The sequence below is a fragment of the Mus caroli genome, unplaced genomic scaffold (assembly GCF_978045245.1).
Source record: "Mus caroli unplaced genomic scaffold, Mus_caroli_1 scaffold_5, whole genome shotgun sequence".
NCBI classification, from domain to species: Eukaryota; Metazoa; Chordata; class Mammalia; order Rodentia; family Muridae; genus Mus; species Mus caroli.
The window spans coordinates 2,845,061-2,868,381 of record NW_028227260.1 but is presented as its reverse complement, the minus strand read 5'-3'; the positions used below and the strand labels follow the sequence as shown (position 1 = coordinate 2,868,381).

Genomic DNA, 23,321 nt, shown 5'->3' with positions numbered 1-23,321 from the left:
GTAGGAGAAATAATCTTCTACAGTGAAAGGCACAACAATTGGTAATCTAGTACTAAATGATATCAGCTATGGAAACATACATACAAGAAATATTATGCAGACTGAGTTGATTTTGTTGATGTATTTAGGAATATATATATTATATTTAAAATAATTTATCATTTACATGTTTTATTATATATATTTAATATATATTAAAGAGAAGAGAGAGATGTACACTCAGGAGGCAGAGGCAGGCAGATTTCTGAGTTCGAGGCCAGCCTGGTCTACAAAGTAAGTTCCAGGACAGCCAGGGCTATACAGAGAAACCCTGTCTCAAAAAACCAGAGAGAGAGAGGGAGAGAGAGAGAGAGAGAGAGAGAGAGAGAGAGAGAGAGAGAGAGAGAGAGAGAGAGAGAGAGAGAGAGAGAGAATGTCCTGAATTTAAGAGAGCTAGGTGAACTATGAAGGCGGGTTTGAATGGAAGAAAGGGAAGAAATAAGTGAAGAAATTCTATTATAATTTCAAAAAGTAACATTAGACAAGAAGAAAAATAAATAAAAAGGCATGGGCAATTTATCAGTTGCTTTACCATTAATTAGATTGTTTTTCCCTCTCCCAGGAACCATTAATTACCTATAGATCTCCAGGGAGAGGTTGAACTTCATGAGTCCCTTCCCTCTCCTTGATAGTGTGCCCACAGACACAGTCTTGTGCAGATTATGGGCAGGTAACTGAAGTTGCTGTTAGTTCAAGAGTTCAATAGCCATGTTATTTCTTAATTCTCAAGCTGGAGTTTGGAAAGGCACAGCTGGAGGGATTATAGCCTCTCCTTTTTTGATTAATGACCCTTGAATAGAACATTTATTTTAGAACCATCTCTCTTTTTAAGGGCACTCTCCTGGGATCCTTGGCACAGGGTACTAATTCTTCAGTGAACATATCAGATGACAAGAACAGTAAAACCAATGGGACCTTAATGGGACCTATTGTAATGGTTGCTTTACCCCAACTCTCCCTTGCTTCCTTTCTCCCCTGCATTCTCAGGTCATCATGTTCCTATCCATAATTGACACATAACTCTGTGACAGTCTTTGTGCTGAAGATTAGAATCATAGTCAGTACCATGAGGCTGTGTCAAAGCCATGTCCCTCTCTTCTAATCTCTCCTGTGTGATTGCAGCTCCAAGCGATACTCTTGGGACCACCAGAGATTCTTCAGGCACTAATCTTGGCCTTAGATCTGCTTTCAGGCTGAGGGTTGTATCATTTACTTAGTTGGACAAAGGAACAAGGGCCTTTTGTTCTTCTTTGGATCCCTCCTAGGGATTTAAGAAGGGAAGTAAGGAATTGTGACTATAGAGTAAACTGATCATTCCTGAAGTGCCACACATGTTTACAATTTGCTCTTTGAGATTGCCACCCCTCCAAGCAAATTGAACTTATACCAAATGAAATGTCCTCCTTCTAAAGAGCACCATGTGTATCATTTATTCCTGCCTGTGAGTATGTGAAATCAGCAATGGTATTATTGACACCAGGGTCAGCTGGGGGGCCCTCCTTTAATTCCAGAAGACATGATTTGGGGAAAGGGGGTCATGGAGCTACTTCCTAGTGATCCTTCCTTATTCTGGCATTTGGTTTCTTTAATTTCATTTTTGTAGCTTTGTGAGAAAACCTAAAAGAGAGTCAACTCTAAACTATGTTCAGCCTTTATATAAACTATGTTCAGTCTATTTATATGGTAGGGTAAATAAAGATTTTAATTAATACAATCCATTTGGGAAACTGTGGAGCACTATCCAGTAACACTAAACTCAGGCATGCCTATAGTCCAGCAACTCTATTTGCAGTTTCTTACCCTGTAAAAAGGCATTAACAAGTGCATATGTGGATATGCATAAAGATGCTCAAACTATGTGGGTTTCACCAGTTCTAAATCTGAACTACCATAAATGTTCATTAGCAGTTAAAAATATAAACAATGGTAACCACAAACAATGGAATGCCACACAGCAATGGCAGTAATAGGCTACAGTGACATTTCCAATATGGGTGAACCTTCAAACAAAACCAGCTAGATGCAATAAAATATATCTATGCATTAATATGTGTAAAGTTAGGAAAAGGCTCTAATATTTTTAGGTACTTTACTTACTAAAATACAGTTGTTTTCCACCAGGTGTGATTTTGCTTCCTACTAAACCAAGGAACTTTGGCAATATTTGAAGGCAGTTTGAGGTTGTCATAATTGGAGGAGAACAAATAATACTGGTATCTAGTAGTAAAGATCAAGGTGCTGCTAAACATGCTATAGGCCACAAGGCTGCTCCACAACAAAGAATATGAGTCCCCCAAAGGCAGTGACACTGTACTTGAGAAACCATGTGGGAAGCCAGAAAATAAACCCAAACAAACAAACAAACAAAAAAGGATAATGTTGGAGAAATAGATCAATGGTTAAGAACACATGTTCCCAGCACCCACATGACAGTTAACAGCTGTCTATAACTTCAGTTCCAGGGTATGGTAGATCCTCTTCTGGCTCCTGTCAACACTGTACATACATGTTATACAGAGATCCATGCAGGTAAAACACCTATGCACATCATAAAATGAAAATAAACCAGTCATAAAAAATAGGAGGATATCTTCCACTTCAGGAAGAAGATGACTATGAATCCAAAAGACTGGGTTTCTGGGGTGTTTTTAGCACTCCATTCTTTGACTTGGATGAAGGGTAGATGGGGGAATGTTCTGTAAAAGTTAGTGAGTTGCTCATTATACAATGTTTGTTTCAAAACTGTTCAACTATTTTAAGGGACTGAGTAGTTATGATAATAGGATGGAAGAGTGGAAATACTGAATTTGGGGGCAGGAGTTCCCTGCCCGAGCAGATCCCATAGCCACCAACAACAGGGATGGAGTGAAGCACAGTCAGGGGTGTTGTTTGTGCCTTCAAAACTCTGCAGTTAATTTTCTTTCACAAATGTAACTGAAGCTTTCCTGAGCAAAGGCAACCATCTTTGAGTTTTCAGCAAATATGGGAATGTGTACCTTAAACTATAGGCATGCAGACTCCATTTTAAGTTAAATTGTCTAGGAGATGAAGTTCAGTCTTAGCAGTACCATGAAGTTTAGAGACAGAAATGCACAGGCACTCTACTATTAGCATGGCACACGCAGTTTCTCTCAGAGATGATGCTGTTAGAGTAACTCAGAGATTATTTTTGAGTGCCCTCTGGAAAGAATTATAAATATAGAGAACTTTATTTTTAAATGGAACCAGGCCTGAGGATAAAGCACAGGGAAAAATTCTTGCCTACTATGCACAGAGCCCTGAGTTCCATTCCAGTGCCACAATAAAAGAAGAAAAGGGAGTCTTAGCCTAACATCCCTTAACTAAGTAGTGGATTGAAGTTTGAGCCCAGCAGAAAGGTTTCTTCTTTCCTCCTGTCTCACCCCCACCCCATTATTCTAAATGATCAAATCTGAACTTTGAAGCTTCATGACACAATAAAATACAGTTCAGCTCACCCAGAGCAATAGCAAGGCATAAGGGTTAATTCATTGAATACACAAAATAATCTATCACATCTGAAAAAGTGAACAATGGGAAAAATACTCATCATGAGTAGAGATTAAAAAATAGACCTTAAAATGTACTTAAGTAGAAATAATTCATGAATCTAAATTATTTCATACTGAACAGACCTCTAAGTGTTCTGGACAATCTTTTAAGGTCCCTCTTTGTGACTTGAACCTTGAACACATGAGCTGAGATTTGAATGAGCAAGATATTTTATTTTTATGAGTTTTTTTTTCCCTGGGGTATAAACCATTAATTTTCTTAAATGTTTTTCCTATATCACTAAACTCATCTACTATGGGGTTGGGGAGCCATCATATTTGAAAACTTCATGGCAACTTAATAAGAGCACTTTAGCAAGGAATATTCTAGAAGACAGAAATCATGAATAAAATGTAAGTGCACAGATTGGCAAGCACTGGCTCTTTTATGGCTACTTTTTAAAGGTCATAATTAAAGCAAATTCTGGGGCAGCTCAGTTTTAAAAAGTATCTTGCTCAGAAGTAATAATCAAAACACTGTGTTGAAGAAGTTTTATAAAAACAGTAACTTACTCCTTGCTTGTATGTATTGATAATGTAACATTCCTCATAAAAATAGGGGCTTAACTGAAACTCCAAGCTTATATGACAAAAGAGAAATTTGTGAAACCATAGAGTTCATGTTTGTTTGTATGAAGGAGCTAGAGAAAGTACCCAAGGAGCTGAAGGGGTTTGCAGCCCCATAGGAGGAGCAACAATATGAACTAACCAGTACCCTCAGAGCTCCCTGGGACTAAACCACCAATCAAAAAAAAACACATGGTGGAACTCATGGTTCTAGCTGCATATGTGGCAGAGGATGGCCTAGTTGGTCATCAATGGGAGGAGAGGCCCTTGGTCCTGTGAAGGCTCTATGCCCCAGAATAGGGAATGCCAGGCCCAGGAAGCAGGAGTGAGTGGGTTGGTGAGCAGAGAGAGGGGGGATGAGATAGGGGATTTTCTGAGGGGAAACTAGGAAAGGGGATAACATTTGAAATGTAAATAAAGAAAATATCTAATTAAAAGAAGAAAGAAACAGAGCCCTGCTGTATTTCTGAGGATAGCCTCAAGTTTATGGCAATCCTCCTGCCTCAGCCTCCCCAAAGCTGAGATTACAAGCACGGCCTATCATGTCCTGCTTTAGAGGTCATCTGGGTAGACAGTAGTGCAGCAAAGGTTTCTAAACCAGGCATGTCATGGTCAGTCCATCATATCTCATTTTTATGTACCTATCCTCCCCAGGCTCTGGCCATTGCAAGTCTCAGAAGGGTATAAGCTTGTCAAGTGGGCAGTAGTTCTCCATTTTCTTTGAAGACTTCCTTCTCAGGGTTATTTTTCAGCAGCAGAGGAGAATGAAAGTAAAAGGAGAAAACTTGAATGCATCCTTTTCCCAGACCTGCCTGGTCATGCTTGAACAGTGAAGTCTCTAAAGTGAATGGGGTTGACTCTGTCCTCCCTCATAGCAAGGGATAGGGGACTTGAGCAAAGTAGACTGCAGGGAGAATGAGAAATCCAGACGAATATCTGGGTCTTGTTCATAAGACAGGCAACATTCTGGCTGCAAATTTATGTTTGAGGAGGTTTGACCTATAAGTTTATTTGTTATATTTTATGACAGTGTAAAATACACATAGAAAAGAGTATAAGCGGCACCAATCAGCTAAACTCTTGATGCAATGGATTTTTACATATAAATATACAGACCATCTATAGCACCCTAGTACATGAATTCCTATAGGCTACCTTCCTCGTCTAGATCACATTCCCAACCTTGCTAACTGTCATTGTGACCTCTGTCACCATGCATCACATATGTCTATTCCAGTTCAATATTTGCATTTCAGTTGCAGAATAAATAATTGGAATGTTATAATATGGATTCCCGTGACTTCCTCCTCCCATATAAAGTTTGAGGAATGGATTCACACTGTACACTTTGGTAGCATTGTGCATTGTCCCTTTTTTTTTTTTTTTATCTCCACCGAGTAGTAGTCTACTGTGTACAAAGCCCACAGATGATTTATATGCATCGGTTTACATATGTTTGGACTGTTTCTATTATGTGTAACTATGTTTGAAGGCATTATGAGTACTGTTGTATCTGATGTGGTCATTTAAATTATTCTATGTATAATAGCAAATGGAATTGTTAGATGAGAAGGCAGACATGCAGTTAGCTTCAATATATAGAAGTATGCAGTTTTCCAGGTAATTGGACCACTGTCAAATTATCCAGGTAGCTATCTCCAGAATTCCTGAACTTTGTGCTCACACTTACACTGTTTGTGATATGTAGGCTGCCGATTGTTTTCAAATAATTAGATGTCTGTTGGTGGATGAGCTTGTCCAAATGGATTTCACAGGGGTCACATCCTACTCTCCTCTCCTTGCCTCCAAAAAGAATGTCACAGGGTATTTCTGCAGTTTAATATAATGAAGCACTGAAGAACCAGAATAAGTAATCCCCAAATCCACTTTCCATGTCATAGCTACCCATCTGGGGCCTGAATAGGTTGACTGCATGGTTCTCAATCTCCAGATTCTTCTGCCACCCTACCCCATGCCCTATACCTCTTCTGCATTCCTTTCTGAGGAAACTTGGTGACATTTTCTTTTTTAATGAGGTGTTTTAAAGGACAGGTTTCCATGGAGGGATTTTAGAGCAGAAGCCAATTGTATGAGTTATTGTGAAGCTCCAGTGTGTGCTAAAAACGAGTTGGTTTACCTGGCAGTGTTTGCCATTAGTTATCCACTTTATAGCTCCTTGTTCAATGTGGCCGCTTACCTACCCTATAGTGTATGCCCAGATCCAGTCAGGGTGTGAACTCACTTCTGTTGTAACAAATTCTCTAGGACTAGCCCTTCAGCGGGTTTCCCTACCCTGCTTGGCTAGTGTAAACTCCCTTAGCCACTCTGTCCGGATCTCCTAGCTTCAACAGGTCCTGGGGAGACAGTAATACTTAGATCCTTCTCACACACCTGAGATCTCTAAGGGTCTCAGCACTTTGAGATTCAGATCAAGACTTTCCAAAACCTTCAACTCCACCCTCCCTTGAGACGGGTGGGAATCGCCTTCCAGTGACAGGAACCCAGCTTCTTCAAAGTTACTCAAAATTATCTCTCGGAAAACTCTTCTCTCTACAGGTATTGAAGCCCCAGTGTTGATTTTCAGGGCCAGCGGGAGGAACTGAGTGCTAGGTGGCGGGACATTGGCCAGCCTGACACCTGTCTTGGGCGACCTCTGTGGCTGCAGCCTCCAACAGCTGGCAGCGGCCACTGCCTCAGCAGGGGCCCGCCAGGAGCGGAAGGAATTAAACGCCCGCCCATCTCATCAGACTTGGCCGCTCCCTCCTCCTCCTCTCCCTCCCCCCTGCTCGCTGCCTCCTCCTCCCGGTCCCCACAGGCTCTGCCGCAGGACTCAGTGCCAGCTACGCTAGGAGCCAAGCTCGGGCTCAGAGCGCTCAGAGCACAGCAGGGCTGACGCCCAGGGCTTTCTCTGAGATGGCAGTGAAGTAAGGGGACAACTTGATAGACGCCAGGACCCTCTTCTGAGCTGGAGAGCCTGCTGCTCCTCCAGTCAGGGACATGGGGGACCCGTCCTACAGCGAGAAGCCCCGTCTGCACTACGCGGTAAGTGAGTGTCCCGACTGGCGAGGAGACGAAAGGGGGCGCCACTTGGCTGGCAAAAAGGATACTGTGTGGAGGTGATGGGATTCTTGGTTCTCAGAGGTCTTTTGGCTTGGGAATAGGGTTCGGGAATTGGGTGTGCCGGGTACCTCATCCAGGAGTGCCACCTGCTCCAGAACTAAGTCAACCATGCTTCTCAAAATCCCTGAGTAAGAGTCTGTGTGCTGAGTGTCCCTGTTCCTGTGACTTGAGCAGTGGTCACTTAGTCCACTACATGGGCCTGGACCTCATTACTACCTCGCTGTTTAGGACTAAAATGTAGGTCTTCTGGGGCGTGGCTAGCCTTCGGTCAGATTTAATGGAAGGACTAGAATCGAGCTAAAAAAAAAAAGTAAAGGCTGCCCACTGATCTGAACACAGTGGAGTTGCTGAAGAGATGTCGCAGGGAGCTTTGAGTGTACCGAGTTTACTCCTTGGAAGGAGTCTGTGCATTTCCCTAGGAGTTTGCAAAGGGACAGAAGGTTGCCAACTATCTGCTTAATACCAGAGAGTCCTCTGTTGGAGTCTTCTTTTATCTCACGGTGATCTCTCTTCCCTCTGTTGACTTAAGTGTCCCACAAATATTTACTGGAGACTTATTTTGTGCTGAACATTGTTCTAGGCGCTGTAGGTACCTACCCCAGCATATGTGCTAGACAGAAATCTCATTGAACGTGTGTCCTTTGAAGGAGTCAAGGTTTCACGTTAATGGCTAACCAAACAAGATTCTAGATTAAGCTTAATTTTTTTTTTTTTTGAGACGAAGGAAAGCAAGCAAGAGGGAATTACAAAGGTATTTGACCAATGAGCACTACTTCTGAAGATTGCCAGGAGGGGGACAGGCAGCAGGTTTTGGATATTTTATTTTCAATTTTGAAAATCAGTAGTTTTGAGGTGAAACCTCACTGTTGTTCTGCTCTCTGCTAGTTTACTGAGCTTTCCCTGACATGCGTTTCACTGTTGAGATCGAACATTTGACTGCCAATTAAAAAAAAAAAAACCTGGAGAGATACAGACAAGACAGAGAGCTGACAAGTAAAAAAAAAAAATCAATATTTATAGTAAGGCAAAGGCAGTTAGCTGTCTAGAATTCACATCTTCCCAATCCACTTTCTATATTAAAACTAAATCTATTTTTGATTTAAAGGAAGGATTTGATGTGGGTCTGAGTGGTCCAGAAGCTTCCTCAGCTGGTCCTGGATCAGCCACCAGGGCAAATCGAGTATGTCTTGAATGCCACTTTCCTCCAATGGAAAGGTGAGGCTCTGAGCTAGGAAATTGTTAAGTTTCTTTCCAAAGCCAAGGTTCAAGGAACAAGAAACAGTTCTTTCTCTGGTTTAGCCGTAGTTGTTTGTCTGGAAAAGTCAAGTGAGACTCTTGTTCAGTTACTGATGCTTGTTTATTTCTGCAGAGACACTGGCCGCTCCAAGATTGACCTTTTAAAGTGGTCATAAGGATAATCAGGTTTCTGCGATCGTTATTTGTGCTCTCTCGTCGTCTGGCTTCCCCATAGTTTTCATATTTTGAGTTGTATCCTGGTGCCTTTTGATTTGTGATTACAGGTTGTTTTGAGGCCCTACTTAGAGAGCTGGGGGGGGGGGCGAGGAAAGGTGACAACTGGCTCCTTACTTAACAACCTATATAACCATTCAATGAATGGTTTTTCCCTCTATATACAAATATATTAACACAACTCAAGAATTTTATATTGTTATTTTAATTCATCTCTCTCCTAAAATAATAAACTCATGCTCAACCTCCTAGTAATACGTTTTCTCTGAGGCTCTGAGTATTTGCTAGTAAACAGCCCTTTGGACTAGCATAAGTCACCGTGCACATGTATTTTGTATTAAGACAAGAAAGGGGAACATTTTAGAAAGAATTTACTGAGAGAAATCAACTGGGCTCTAAATATTTCTATATATCCTTTATAATGATAAAGCAGTTGTATTCAGCAGCCTCAAAAGCATCATAGGTGGAAAAATGTTCTTTATAAAGTACAACCTGTGGCTTTTCATACTAGCAAGACCATTAATGGCTTAAGAGTCAGTGCTGGACTCTATGTACCTTACTAATTTGAATTTCTAATAATTCTAGGCTTGGTTTTGTCCTTCAGCTCAAATACTCTTGCTTTGCTTTATGTGGTTTGGCTGCACTATGGCTTTTCTGGAAAATAATTCCTTTCTATCTGTCTTTAGTACCCCTTCACTCACACTCCCCTGAAATAAAGCACAGGAGATAAATAGTTAATATACTTTCTTCAGAGCTTTTTATTTTCTGTCCAAAGTAGACTCCATATACTAAACAAGTGTTTACCATTTATTCACTCAGGGAAAAAAATATGTGGAGTGTCTATTGTGTGATAGGTATTTGAGCAATTTCCCAGACACAGGACACTTCATTTGCCTCTTAAAATTCACTTTTAAGCATCACTGAGAAAAATGCCTAATTAATAAGAACATCGAACATGTATAGTATCATTTTCAAAGTATGGTACCACAATGTTTTTCTTTATCTTCACAGTAGAAGGTGATAGCAGTTTATGTTTTTATTCAAACTGTTCCTTCTGTGGTTTTTCCACATTCAGTTTTTGGCTATCCCATAATTCCACCTGCATGTTGTCCTTGATACCTCTTGGTGACTTGATCAGATTTTGAGATGCTTGCTCTGGCTCCAAATTGAAGTCCGAACTAGGTATATCTTAAATGCATAGTTTATTCTAACGTAGATGGGAGAGATGAGCTGTATTGTCCGTAGCTAGGAAGGATGTAGCAAACAGTTGATGTATTGCAGAGAGGCTTAGGAAATCAGACCTATCAGACTTAGTTTGGGTGGGGTTTGTAGGAAATAGAGTATAAGTAACAAGGATATAATTAATGAACCAACATTTTTTGGTCACAATTCTGAAGAAACTACAGGCTATCATAGAATCATCATACCTGGCTGGAGAGATGGCTCAGTGGTTAAGAGCACTGTCTGTTCTTCCGAAGGTCCTAAGTTCAATTCCCAGCTACCACATGGTGGCTCACAGCCATCTGTAACAGAACAGATGCCCTCTTCTAGTATCTGAAAAAAAAAAAAAGGATCATCATACCTTCATATCTTATTCAAATTTCAATGTGATTGGCGATAATTTGAGTCAGACTTAAATCTGACTGGTGGACTAACTAGGCAAAGTTTTTCCCTATCTCCTGATTAAAGAAATCCAAAGGACAGGCAGGAAAATTGAAGGTGGTACAGAAATAGTGACAGAACCAAGACATTACCCAGGTGCCCTTAATTGACAAAATTCTTTTGTGTCATTTATATAGTTGGAACAGTTAACCCCAATTATTCCTCTTTCCATCTCCATCTGTTCAGGTAATGATCTAACAATGAAATATGAGGCTTTTAGTAATTTGCTATGTTCACCCGTATTGGGAAACGACATGGCCAAATACCGCCATAATCTGACTAGTATAGACAAAATTCCAAATTTTACATATCCCCCAAAAAACATTAGAAAAAGATATGATTGAAAATTACTTCTCTGACTTTTCAGAGCTTTCTCCATGTTTATTCTTCTTTGTTGACCCCTCATCCTGTGTTCCCCTTGAGCAGGACAAAGAAAGACAGATAAAATTCTCAGTATAGTCAACATGAAAGGCCCTGAACTGAGAACATTCTTTTCTGTTTCACTGGTAAGTAAAGCTCTGTGGAGGATTGGGTGTATCTCATCCCTGCTGTCATATCAGTAGCAAGCACAGTGCTTGGGGTTCAGTAAGTGCTTGTTGAACATGCTGGGCTGCATGAATCCAGTAGGTGAGACCTAATTGTAGTCATTCCAAGCCTCTCATTCTCTTCCATTTCACTCAGTAGACTTCTTAGCAGGTTTGCTGCTGACCTCACTTCCTGTTTGGTATGCTTGCTCTGCCATCTGTTTTTGACTACAACCTTGTAATCAAATGTTGACTATAACCAGTTCCACTTAACCCTGTCCTAAGGAGCCCACCCAAAGGATTAAGCCTTTTACTTCATAATGAGCCTTCTCTTCACACAGAATGGTGGAGTTCTCAGTACAAAATGTTCCATTTGTTCCCTCCAGAAACATTCACGTTCCATAGACTTAGAAGGTTGTTTCATGATTTAGTAATGTTGAATACAGGATACTCTTTGGTAATTTGGTAATTCCAAAGATGTCAGAACCTGAGCTTCTTTACAGACAGGAATCAGTTATTATCCATCAATGCTGCCAGTGAAGTCAGCTAAGAAATTGAGCAGATATTACCATTTGGTTTTCATCTATATCCCAATAGAAGCAAAAATTAAATCCAACCAACCAATCAACCAACCATACAAATAAAATTTCTTCAACTTAGAAATAAATAAGTGCTCACTAAATCCTCTCAATGAACACTCCTCTAATTATAAACATCCTTTCTAATCTCATGTCTTCCCAAATTGAGTTTTTCTGTGATATTCTTTCTTGGATGGGGCCTATTTAGTTTGGAAAAACTACTTTTTAAAGAAGTCACACCTTTCATTTTTCTAATTTCTTATTAAGCATCACTGTTATTGGACAACCAGGTTCCCATTGGGTGCTGTATAGTAAAGATATCAACCAATCATTTTGAAACAGTTACCACGTGTTGCTTAATTTTAATTTGCATTTTTTGGGGGCATACTTCTTCCCTCATAATGTGATAAGCCTGTACTGAATGGGTTTTATTTTCAAATTGGTTGTAAGTGTATGATCCAATCATAACAATTATTTGCTGTATTCTTGGTTCCTAATTTCCCCCTAGATAGTTTCCAGACTCTGCCATTGCATTGCCATGTATTGAGAAGAATCAAAATGGTACAGTGAAATTTCAGTGCTTGAAGTTCTATCATTTGTCTCTATTACATGTAGAGTAATATTCATACTTGACTTCAACCATCTAAGTCCTCTTTCATGGTCTTTTCTGACTCTTATCACCCTTTCCCAGTCTAGCTGTAATCTTTTATCATCTACGAAGATCTACAAAACTGACCATTTTATTTCTGCAGAGGCATTTTGTTTGTCATTTATGTCTAGTATGTTCTTCATATAGCACATGTAGCACATTAGTCTGCATCGTAGGGGAGAGTCACCTTCTCTGATGACTCTCTTCAAAGTGTTTTTGACTGTACTCAGTTACCATTGATAATATCACAAGAGCTTTAATTGAACTTATATTATATTTTATATTCAGCGCCCATTTTCCTAAGCTGATGTGTAAACTTGTTCAGGACAGGCATCCAAAAATACATTTCCCATCATATCTTTACTGCCTAGAGTAGACAGTGGCACAAGTTGAATTCTGTTTTTACATAGACTATAACAGGACTTTCCAAAGTTAACTCTTTGTTGGTTATTTAGTGGATTAGGGATAGAGAGAATACTGGAAAAAATGTTCCCTTCATCTTTTTGCCCAATTCCTACTAAATGAGTTTCGCCAAGTACCAGACTTGAAATTAATACTCAGAAAATATTTAGGGGTGACTCTGGTATCAGCCATGTTTGGAAACTATTGGTACTGACTCACTTAGCTCACCACTTACTCCTGAAGCAAACAAAAATTCAAATCTGTTAAAAGCTAGGACTCAAGATCTAGGCAGCTCTAGACAGTACAGTATTATTATTAATGTGACTTCAAAGTACTAGAGTACAGCTTTCCAGAGAGGTACCTGGTTTTAGAGCCTAGTATTCATTTCAGCCAAACTCTCTAAAGATATTGGGGACATAGAAATGTGCCTTTCTCTACAAATTGCAGAATTCTAATATATCCCTCAGGTTTCATTTTAATTTATGTCAGTAGTTCTCTAAGAGGGACCTGATAATGTCTCAAGGCATTTTTTGCTCACTACTAGCAGGAGTTTCTCTTGGTATGTAATATATAGAGATATGAGGTACAGGTATGTATCCTAATGATGCATAGCCCAGTTCCAAGTGTCAATTCTGCTGAGTACCTGGAGCCCCAGCTAAGATGTTCTTATAGAGAAATCAAAGTCTTTAATGTGTTTGGAGAAACATTTTGTATGACATACCTCAAAATATCTGCAGGTTTCTCTGCTTTTTAATAGTCAGTATTGACAAAATGAAAGATAAGAGTTGACTGGCTAGATTCAGTAACCACTATAAACAGCATATTTTTATGCCATAAAGTGCTGATACTGAAAAGAGTATTGTCATAATAGATATCTTGATACCTTGGGACTTTTACTTATTGATTTCTCAGTACCAATGTTCTTTCAGATTCTGAGATTAAAACATATTTTCTGTAGCTATCTTCTTTATGCATTAACATCTATCAGCCTTACCTGGTATGTTGCCTTTGTCTGGACTTAGAAGAGTGTAAATTGCTCAAATTTTGTAAGTCTGTGCCTAAAATTTGAAGGTATAATTGTGAAAAGATGTGAAGTGTTCTCAGAAAACCTTTATTGGTGGACAACAGACCTGCAACAGTCTGACAACAAGACATGAGGCTGTGGTTTTTTTTTTGTTGTTGTTTTTTTTTGTTTTTTTTTTTGTCCAGTGGCTGGGGTTGTGATGGTAGACCCTTTGCTATGAACTAAAAAGCAAGAGGCACTGAAAGGAAGAAAAGGATGGAGGGGGTAGACTGTGGCTTCCAAATCTTCTTCCTCTATCTCATCTGAACAACCACTGGCTACCCCATGGTTGGTGATTTATCTTTTCTGCCATTGAGATGATTCTAGGGAACTTTTCTAAACCTCTGGCCATATCACTTAATGATAATTAGCACAACTTGTTTCATACTGTAAGCTCCTAAATGATTGGGCAAGTAACAAATCAAATTACTATCAACTTGTTGAATTTTGCACTGCAGTCACCAGTTGTCCCAAGCACACATTTTCTCTTTTTAAACAAATAGGACAAAAAGAACAAGTATTGTTATCACTATAAATATATGGTAGTTCTTTCTCTATGAAGGTTGAGGCAGGTTGCTTTGCTGTGAATGTGGTATGGTAGGTAGGCTGCCACTCCACCCATTGAGTTATATCCATATTACTTTATATGAATAAGGGATATGGCATACTACCAGGAATTTGACCAGTTCAAATAAGATCTTTGTTCACTTAAATATGGCTTAACTTCTTTGCTTTTCTTAAAAGGTGTCATGACCCTTTGAAATAAAAATCCTTCAGGATTTCCTTTCCTTCTTCACTGATATATTCTTAGAACTTTCTAATTAACAATTTATAATAAAATGTGATCATTTGTGGTGTCAAATAAACTAGATTTCTAGCATGAATTTTCAGAATTTGAAGGAAAGTTGCTATGGGAACACCAACAGAACTCTTGAAGATTAACTCTAACAATATTTTTTAATGACCCCTTTACACAGTTGACTGAAATATCGGGTGAAGAAATTGCCTAAGTACAAGTAATAAAGGCATCTTGTTAGCATGGAGAGTGTCTGGCTCTGTGTTTCCTGAACAACTTTGTGTTAGGTGGGCATTGCCTCATATAGGCACAAAGCCCTGTATAATGCAAGAGATCCCTATTATGGTGTTACCACTTTAGCTACACTCACCAAGTAATAGAACTGTAGCAAAGAGATGGAATGTTGAGTTTGCGGAATGATTTGAAACAGTGACACTCAGTGTTATTTCTGTATGTATGCATACGACTTTCAGATGTCTACTAGGTGCTATGATCTTGGCGTTGATGGTCTGAAGAAAATGTCAAATGATGGTCTGAACAAAAAAGCCTTGACTTACATTTCAAAAGAAATGACACTTTTCCTCTTACTTTAAGCTATTGAATCATAAAGGAAATCATAGTGTTAACATCCAAACAGAAAGGAACTCAGAATGCTCAACTTGAGGAGTGAACTATTTTTGACATGTTGGCAGAAGTGAGGCAGGCAATGAAGGGTGGCAAGGCACTCAGGAATAAGCTCTGTGGAACTCTTGTCCTGGAAGGAGCAACAGTATGAGAACCCAGTGACTTTTAGCACTGATTGGAAGAGATACTACCAATGTGTTCACAAGGCAAAATCTGGAGAAGCAAAAGCAGAGGGAAATAATCCATCCAACCCCTGACATCTTGGTTTTTTATTTTCCTATCTCCTTCTTGAAGCAGCCCAAATATCCTACTGAGATAAGTGTGTAAGAAAGAACACCACCCCCCCCCCCAACAGAGAGTAGATGGGTGTTTTTTCTTTTGTTGTTGTATGTGGAGGGGAACTTGTTGGCAAACAGAGATAACCAACTTGAGTGCATGATGCCTTAGGAGTTACTTATTCATGATAGATCCTATATTCTTTCGGAGGGCTTCAAAATTTCTTAAAGTGTTAATTAGAATGTTTAAACTATTCATGTATTATGCAAACTCCACTGACCTACACTATATATCCCAGTAAGTATTCATTTAAGGATCTAATATTCACTTATGTTATGAAATTTTATATATATACACATACATATATATATATATATATAAAACAGAAGAACACTATCAAGAGTGCTCTGAACTAATTTTATTAATAAAAACAAAACTAAAATGGACCATTTTCCCTCTAAGCTCATGACACTAGTCTAATGTATTGTGTTTTCTAAACAGTGGAAAACAAAGAATTAATTTAGTCTTTTCCAATTGAGAAGTATAGTTTTAGTTTTTAGCTTTAAAGTATTGTTACTTATGTCTTTCAGTTATGGACTAGTTGCAGCCAAAGACTGCAGTTGGGCCCCCTTGTAACCTAGTTAATTTGGCAAAGGGAAAATTACAATTTTTGAGATCTTTTACCTCATTCTGTGAGCTGGCCTTTTCATTTTGTAATGATTTTCTTTACCGTGCAAGATACATACATATATATATATATATATATATATATATATATATATCTTGCCAATTATATATTAGACAGAGAGTTGACACTTAGTTTATATGAAGACTGCAAAATTAAACACAAAATGATCCAGTTAGTAAATGGGCTAATGAACTCAATAGTTCTAAGAAGAAAAAAATACAAATGGCCAATAAATGCTCAAAGGGAGAGACAGAGACAAGAGCTTTAGCTATCATGGAAATAAAAACTAAAATTGCTTTGAGACTCCATTTTACTGTGTTCAGAATAGCTTATCATAACAACAACAAGCAACAGAAAAGACAAAGGCCAACAAATGTTCGTGAGATTGTAGGGAAGGAACAACCATTATGAACTTACAGTGGGAAAATAAACTGATACAGCCACTGTGGGAATGTGTATGGAGCCTTCTTAAAAAAGAAAAAAGTCAAAACTAGAATTACTATGTGATGTTGACATAGCAAGTAGACATTTGAATATCTATGCTTCTTGTTGCACCATTCACAATAGCCAGAAATGGCTAACAAAAATGAGGCACACATATTTAATGGAATTTTATGCAGCTTCCAAAAGGCACAGTAATAACAATTGCAGGAAAATGGCTATGTAAGTTTGTGTCAGATCAAATTAGGAAAACAAATAGCTTAAAACACACACACACATATTTATGATATCTTTCTTGCTTCTAATTGTTTCTTTGAATATAACATACAAAAAACATTGGAACATATGAAAGAAGATGCAGAGGCCAGAACCATGGACCATATCCTGACTCTGCTTACTTGACCACTTGTAGCATGTGCCTGATATATGCTTGATACATGCATTACTGTCAAAGAAATTAATCAATAGTTTTATGTTTTTATCTTTTAGAAATATTTAGTTTGACCGTAGTCATGATGATAGACAATATTTGTTGAATACTTTCCTTTAAAAATTAATAGCCTACCTATATCATTTCACTTAATCCTTTAAAAGATGCCTCTATAATCTATGTACTGAACTACTCCCTATAAAATGGCATCTCTTAAATTATTCTCTCTATCCTTCCCATATTGGCAACATTCCTGATCCCATTGCTCATTGATCAGGAATAACAGGGAAAAGAAAGTAAATTGATAAGAGGTAAGCAGTATTTTGTTATTCTGGTTAACAACCACCACAACTACCACCACTACCACCGCCACCACAACCAGAAATGAACGACATTCTTTTTGATATATCTGGCTAACTGTTGTGATATTATAATTCTCACCAGAAAAGTAATTTTGATTGAAATATGACAGAATTGAACCCTGCCTGAAGCTTCTCTTGTTTTCTTTATGTGACTGCTCTAACGGAACCTCCGTTTCAGGAAAGACACCACAGGGCATGGTTGAACTCCCTGTCACCTAGAAAAGGTGCATGGGAACTGGCAGCTGTTCTTCATCAGGTTTCCAAAAGTGAACAAGGACAACCTCGAGCTCCTCGTGTATTTGCAGTGGCTCTGGGCAGCACAGTCGTCATGTAAACACTGGCACTCATGGCGCACATGCATTCTTACTCACTTGGTTTAAAGGGAGTGGCAGTTCACAGACCTCTCTTGGGGAAAAGATTGTCCCTTATCAAGATTAACTGGCTTAAAAACCCTGTAATTGCTGTTTTTTCTTTCAGGATGGCTGCAGAGTGAAACCTTATCATTAGGACACAGCCATAAAGACTTCCTGCATTTATTTGGTTCTCACCATTTTTTTAAAAAGGTGTCACAAGTGCTGATGCTGTCTGATTCTGCAAACATAGCACACTTTTACTTCAGTTAGGGATGTTTCACTATATGATTATGCTTTGATGCATATTGGGAAGGGAGATTATTTTTACAACCTAGACATATGGGAACTAGCCTCCTACTTTCAGTAAGGTAGGCAACTAACACTACATTACCCGAACTCCTTAACATCATGCATTACAAATATTTGTAAAAGAATAATAGGCTCTTCTTGAGATTCTAAGGATAGCTTAGATTTGAAGAACTATGGGATCTTCTAGGACAGTGGTTCTCAACCTTCCTAAAGCTTTAATACAGTTCCTCATGTTGTGGTGACCCCAAAGTTATTTTCATTGCTACTTAATAACTCTAACTTTTCTACTGTTGTAATTCATAATGTAAATATCTGTGTTTTCTAACGGTCTTAGGTGACACTTATGAAAAGATCATTGGAATCTCAAAGGGGTCATGACCCACAGGTTGAGAACTGCTGTACTCTCTGTACTTTTCTATTAAATGCAGTATCAATATAAAGGATTGGTGGTAATAGCACTTACTTTATAGTGTGTTATATGAATGTAGAATTGTGTTTGTATCAGTTAACTATTGTCATACTAATGTTGTTTGACAGACTACTCAGACATTCAGTGGTATCAAATACCACCATCAATCTTCATGGATCAGTGGGTCACCTGGGCTGGCTTATATAGGTGGAGCTCAGCTATTTAACTGGAGGTCCTTAAGTCAGTCCCAGAAATCATTGCTCTATTGAGAGTTCTTGCTCCATGTGTATCTGTTCTGGAGTTCAGGATTGTAAGATGATGTTTACCTAGGAGAGCCACAGAAGTATAAGCACAAGAAGACAAGTAGAATCAATTTAATACTCTCAAGGCATATGCAGGTTAGCACATTGCTATTTTCGCTTACTTCCCATTCATTGGTCAGAGCAAAACACATTTACAAAGCTACTGTTATCTTGGGTGAGGAATATGCTTTCCTTTCAGGATGGAGCTGACAAAAAGGTGAGGGAGGAAAGTTAAGAAATGTAGGAATGTACTCACTATACACACACACACACATACACACACTCACAGAGAGAGAGAGAGAGAGAGAGACAGAGAGAGAGAGAGACAGAGACAGAGACAGAGACAAAGAGACAGAAAGAGAGAGACAGAGAGAAAGAGAGAGACAGAGACACAGAGACAGAGATACAGAGACAGTGAGATGTTTAATCAAATATCTGAGAGCACTAATATTTTTAAGAAGATAGAAATAAATCTATCCCATTTTTCTTTCAATTTTGTCAGTTAATTCTTTCAGGAGAGGTAGAATTTGGTTTTCCTTACATTTCCTTACAGTTACCCCAAGCCCACAGCAATAGTATAGAAATATATTTAAAAAGAATATTATAGAAACATGTTCATGTTTAAGCAGAATTGCTACAGTTTTCCCTGGTTTCTTTGTTTTTAGTAACTCTGGTTCCTCAGACTAGCAAAATGGACGGACGTATTCATAATTACTTCCTTGGAGAGTTAACAAATTCTTTTTATTGTTTCTATCTATTTATCTTCATAATCATCATTTATCTATACATACATATATATATCATCTATTCATCCTTCCATCTATAATTTCACTATGAGCAATGAGATGGAGACTCACTTTGTAGCCTTCACTGCTCTGGAAATCACTATCTGGTTTAGTCTCCTCTCAGACTCATGGCACTCTTCTGCCTCTGCCCCTTGAGTACTAGAATTATAGATGTGTACCAACACAGCTGGTTAAAGTTTTCTTCTTTTTAATATATAGGCTTATTCTTATTTGATCTGTATGGGTGTTTTGCTTGCATGCATGTCTATGAACCATGTGTGTAATACCCATGGAGGCCAAGAGAGGGTGTCAGATCCTTTGGAACTGGAGTTAGAAACAGTTAGGTGAAAATATATGGGTGCTGTAAATTGAACCTGGATCCTACAGAAGTGTTCTTAACCACTGAGCCAGTTCTCCACTCCCTCAAAATTTATTCTTAATTGGCAAAAAAAATACGGTTATGATATACAATATATCTTTAAGTATGTCTGCATTCTAGAATGGATACATAAAGCTATCAGAGCTATGACCTACACTTGTTTTGTCGCAAGAACACTGCATCTTATCTGTTAGCAGTTTCCAAATACAAAATATTTTTTTCTTCACTTAGTACTAACAATAAAAATTTTAAATGCTTCTCTTGTTTAGCTGAAAATTTGTGTCCTTTGACCAACAACTCCCAGGAGATATTTCTATTTACTTCTATTTATTAGTGTCATGTAGCAGTTTTTATAACCTTAGTGTCTGTTTTAAAATCTAGAAGCAATTACAAATGAGGTGATTTACAATTGGAAAAAGGTATTATTTTAAAATGACTATTTACTATCCAGCCTGACATGTAAAACGAATAAAGTAAATTAAAAGTAAAACAGATACATAAAAATCTCTTGTCTCCTAAGTATAAGAAAATTTGTCTTGTCTTCCTTCATTAAATCAACTTAAATTGCACTGCTGCCAGCTCATGCCTTTTCTCTTAGTTCGCTCTTTCGAATGCTACTACAGTATCAGTTTTTAAATCAAGCAAACTATGGCTCTGGACTGGTCCAGACCGTTGCCTCCTTCATATATGTCTTGTGAACTAAGACTAAGTTTTACAGTTTTATTTATTTACCATTTCATATGTATGTGTGTTTTGACTGCATATATGTCTATGTACTGTGTGTGTGCCTGGTATTCGAGGAAGACAGATTCCCTGGAACTGGAGTTACAGATGGTTGTGAGAGGCTATGTGAATGCCGAGAAGTAAACCAGGGTCCTCTATATAGGACCAGCCAATGCTCTTTTTTGATATTATTAATGATATATTGTGTAATACAACAATAATAATGGACTTTTAATCATTAAATTTTGAAATTTTTATGTTGTATAAAATTTGAAATGTTTCATTTTTTTATGAAAATATAACTGCTTGAAGTGTTCAAACATGTATTATCTAAGCAGTCCATTGAATGTCCTCTACATTAGATTAGATCAGTGGTATTGATACGTATCAAGTGAGAACACATGCATTTTCTTTGACATGACAATAACATTTTTCTTTAAAGCCAACAAGTATAAATCAGTGTCAATTGTATGCAATGGCTTTTCATGAAAACATGGACCATGATTTCTCTCATAAAACCATTAAAATAAAAACGATGAAAAGTTAATATTCTTATATAAACCTATATGTTGTACAAATCAAATAATTTGAAATTGTATACAAATCAAATATGTTGAAACTGTATACAAAAATATCCTGAAAACTGGATTCAGATAAAGTGAAATGATTATATCATTGATAATTTCTGCATAGTTTCATTAGCTTATAAACATCATTATAAAATTTTGATACTAATTTTTTTCAAAAACAACTTTTTAAACAATTTTATTAGATATTTTCTTCATTTACATTTCAAAGGTTATCCCGAAAGTCCACTGTACCCTCCCCCTGCCCTGCTCCCCAACCCACCCACTCCCGCTTCCTGGTCCCAGCGTTCTCCTGTACGGGGGCATATACTCTTCACAAGACCAAAGGCCTCTCCTCCCAATGATGACCGACTAGGCCATCTTCTGCTACATATGCAACTAGAGGCTCTGAGGGGTACTGGTTAGTTCATATTGCTGTTCCTCCTATAGGGTTACAGACCCCTTCAGCTCCTTGGGTACTTTCTCTAGCTCCTCCATTAGGGGCCCTGTGATCCATCCAATAGATGACTGTGAGCATCCACTTCTGTATTTGCCAGGCACTGGCATAGCCTCACAAGAGATAGCTATATCAGGGTCCTGTCAACAAAATCTTGCTGGCATATGGTGTCTGGGTTTAGAGGTTGTTTATGGGATGGATCCCCGGGTGGTGCAGTTTCTGGATGGTCCTTTCTTCTGTCTCAGCTCCAAACTTTGTCTCTGTAACACCTTCTATGGGTATTTTGGTTTCCATTCTAAGGAGGAACGAAGTATCCACACTTTGCTCTTCCTTATTCTTGAGTTTCATGTGCTTTGCAAATTTTATTTTCGGTATTCTAAGTTTCTGGGCTAATATCCACTTATCAGTGAGTGCATATCATGTGAGTTCTTTAGTGATTGGGTTACCTCACTCAGGATGATATCCTCCAGATCCATCCATTTGCCAAAGAATTTCATACATTCATTGTTTTTAATAGCTGAGTAGTATTCCTGTGTGTAAATGTACCACATTTTCTGTATCCATTCCTCTGTTGAGGGACATCTGGGTTCTTTCCAACTTCTGGCTATTATAAATAACAGCCAATGCTCTTAGCTATCAATTCATTTCGCCAGACCAAGTTTTACATTTTTACATGGTTGAAAAAGAAATCAGAATATTTAGGGTAATGTGAGAATTATACCGTATAATATTTTGGGGTCCATAAATAAGGTTTTATTAGGACTCAGCCCCATCCATGCATTTACATATTGTCTGTGCCTGCAAAAGCAGACTTGAATATTTGCTATCTGACTCTTTAGCACAAAAGTTTATTTCTAGTCTAAATTACCATAGATTCCATAGACAGGTCTAATCTTATGTAAGTACAAAGTAAAAAATAAAGTCATACTTGCATTAAAAATAATGCACATATATACATAGGTTGAAGTATGAAAATCTAACTTTCTTTTTTTTTTTTTTTTTTTTTGGCTTTTTGGCCTTTTGGCTTTTAGAGACAGGGTTTCTTTGTGTAGTTCTGGCTGACGTGGAACTCACTTTGTAGACCAGGCTGGCCTTGACCTCAGAAATCCGCCTGCCTCTGCTTCTGCCTCTGCCTCTGCCTCTGCCTCTGCCTCTGCCTCTGCCTCTGCCTCTGCCTCTGCCTCTGCCTCTGCCTCTGCCTCTGCCTCTGCCTCTGCCTCTGCCTCTGCCTCTGCCTCTGCCTCTGCCTCTGCCTCTGCCTCTGCCTCTGCCTCTGCCTCTGCCTCTGCCTCTGCCTCTGCCTCTGCCTCTGCCTCTGCCTCTGCCTCTGCCTCTGCCTCTGCCTCTGCCTCTGCCTCTGCCTCTGCCTCTGCCTCTGCCTCTGCCTCTGCCTCTGCCTCTGCCTCTGCCTCTGCCTCTGCCTCTGCCTCTGCCTCTGCCTCTGCCTCTGCCTCTGCCTCTGCCTCTGCCTCTGCCTCTGCCTCTGCCTCTGCCTCTGCCTCTGCCTCTGCCTCTGCCTCTGCCTCTGCCTCTGCCTCTGCCTCTGCCTCTGCCTCTGCCTCTGCCTCTGCCTCTGCCTCTGCCTCTGCCTCTGCCTCTGCCTCTGCCTCTGCCTCTGCCTCTGCCTCTGCCTCTGCCTCTGCCTCTGCCTCTGCCTCTGCCTCTGCCTCTGCCTCTGCCTCTGCCTCTGCCTCTGCCTCTGCCTCTGCCTCTGCCTCTGCCTCTGCCTCTGCCTCTGCCTCTGCCTCTGCCTCTGCCTCTGCCTCTGCCTCTGCCTC

At 39.1% G+C, this 23,321-nt stretch overlaps 1 protein-coding gene across 2 annotated transcripts in view; it reads left to right on the top strand.

Moving 5' to 3' along the window:
* Arhgap6 (Rho GTPase activating protein 6) overlaps nt 1–23,321 on the top strand; it is a 511,317-nt gene that overhangs the window by 254,076 nt on the left and 233,920 nt on the right. Inside the window, exon 1 of one of the 2 annotated variants that reach the window (XM_021152836.3) lies at nt 6,962–7,217. The exons of the other annotated variant lie outside the window; for it this stretch is intronic. Within the exon in view, the coding sequence (XP_021008495.1) occupies nt 7,173–7,217 (45 nt within the window). The 5' untranslated portion in view covers nt 6,962–7,172. Of the gene's footprint in view, nt 1–6,961; nt 7,218–23,321 lie in introns of those variants that run through there. 2 annotated transcript variants of the gene reach the window in all.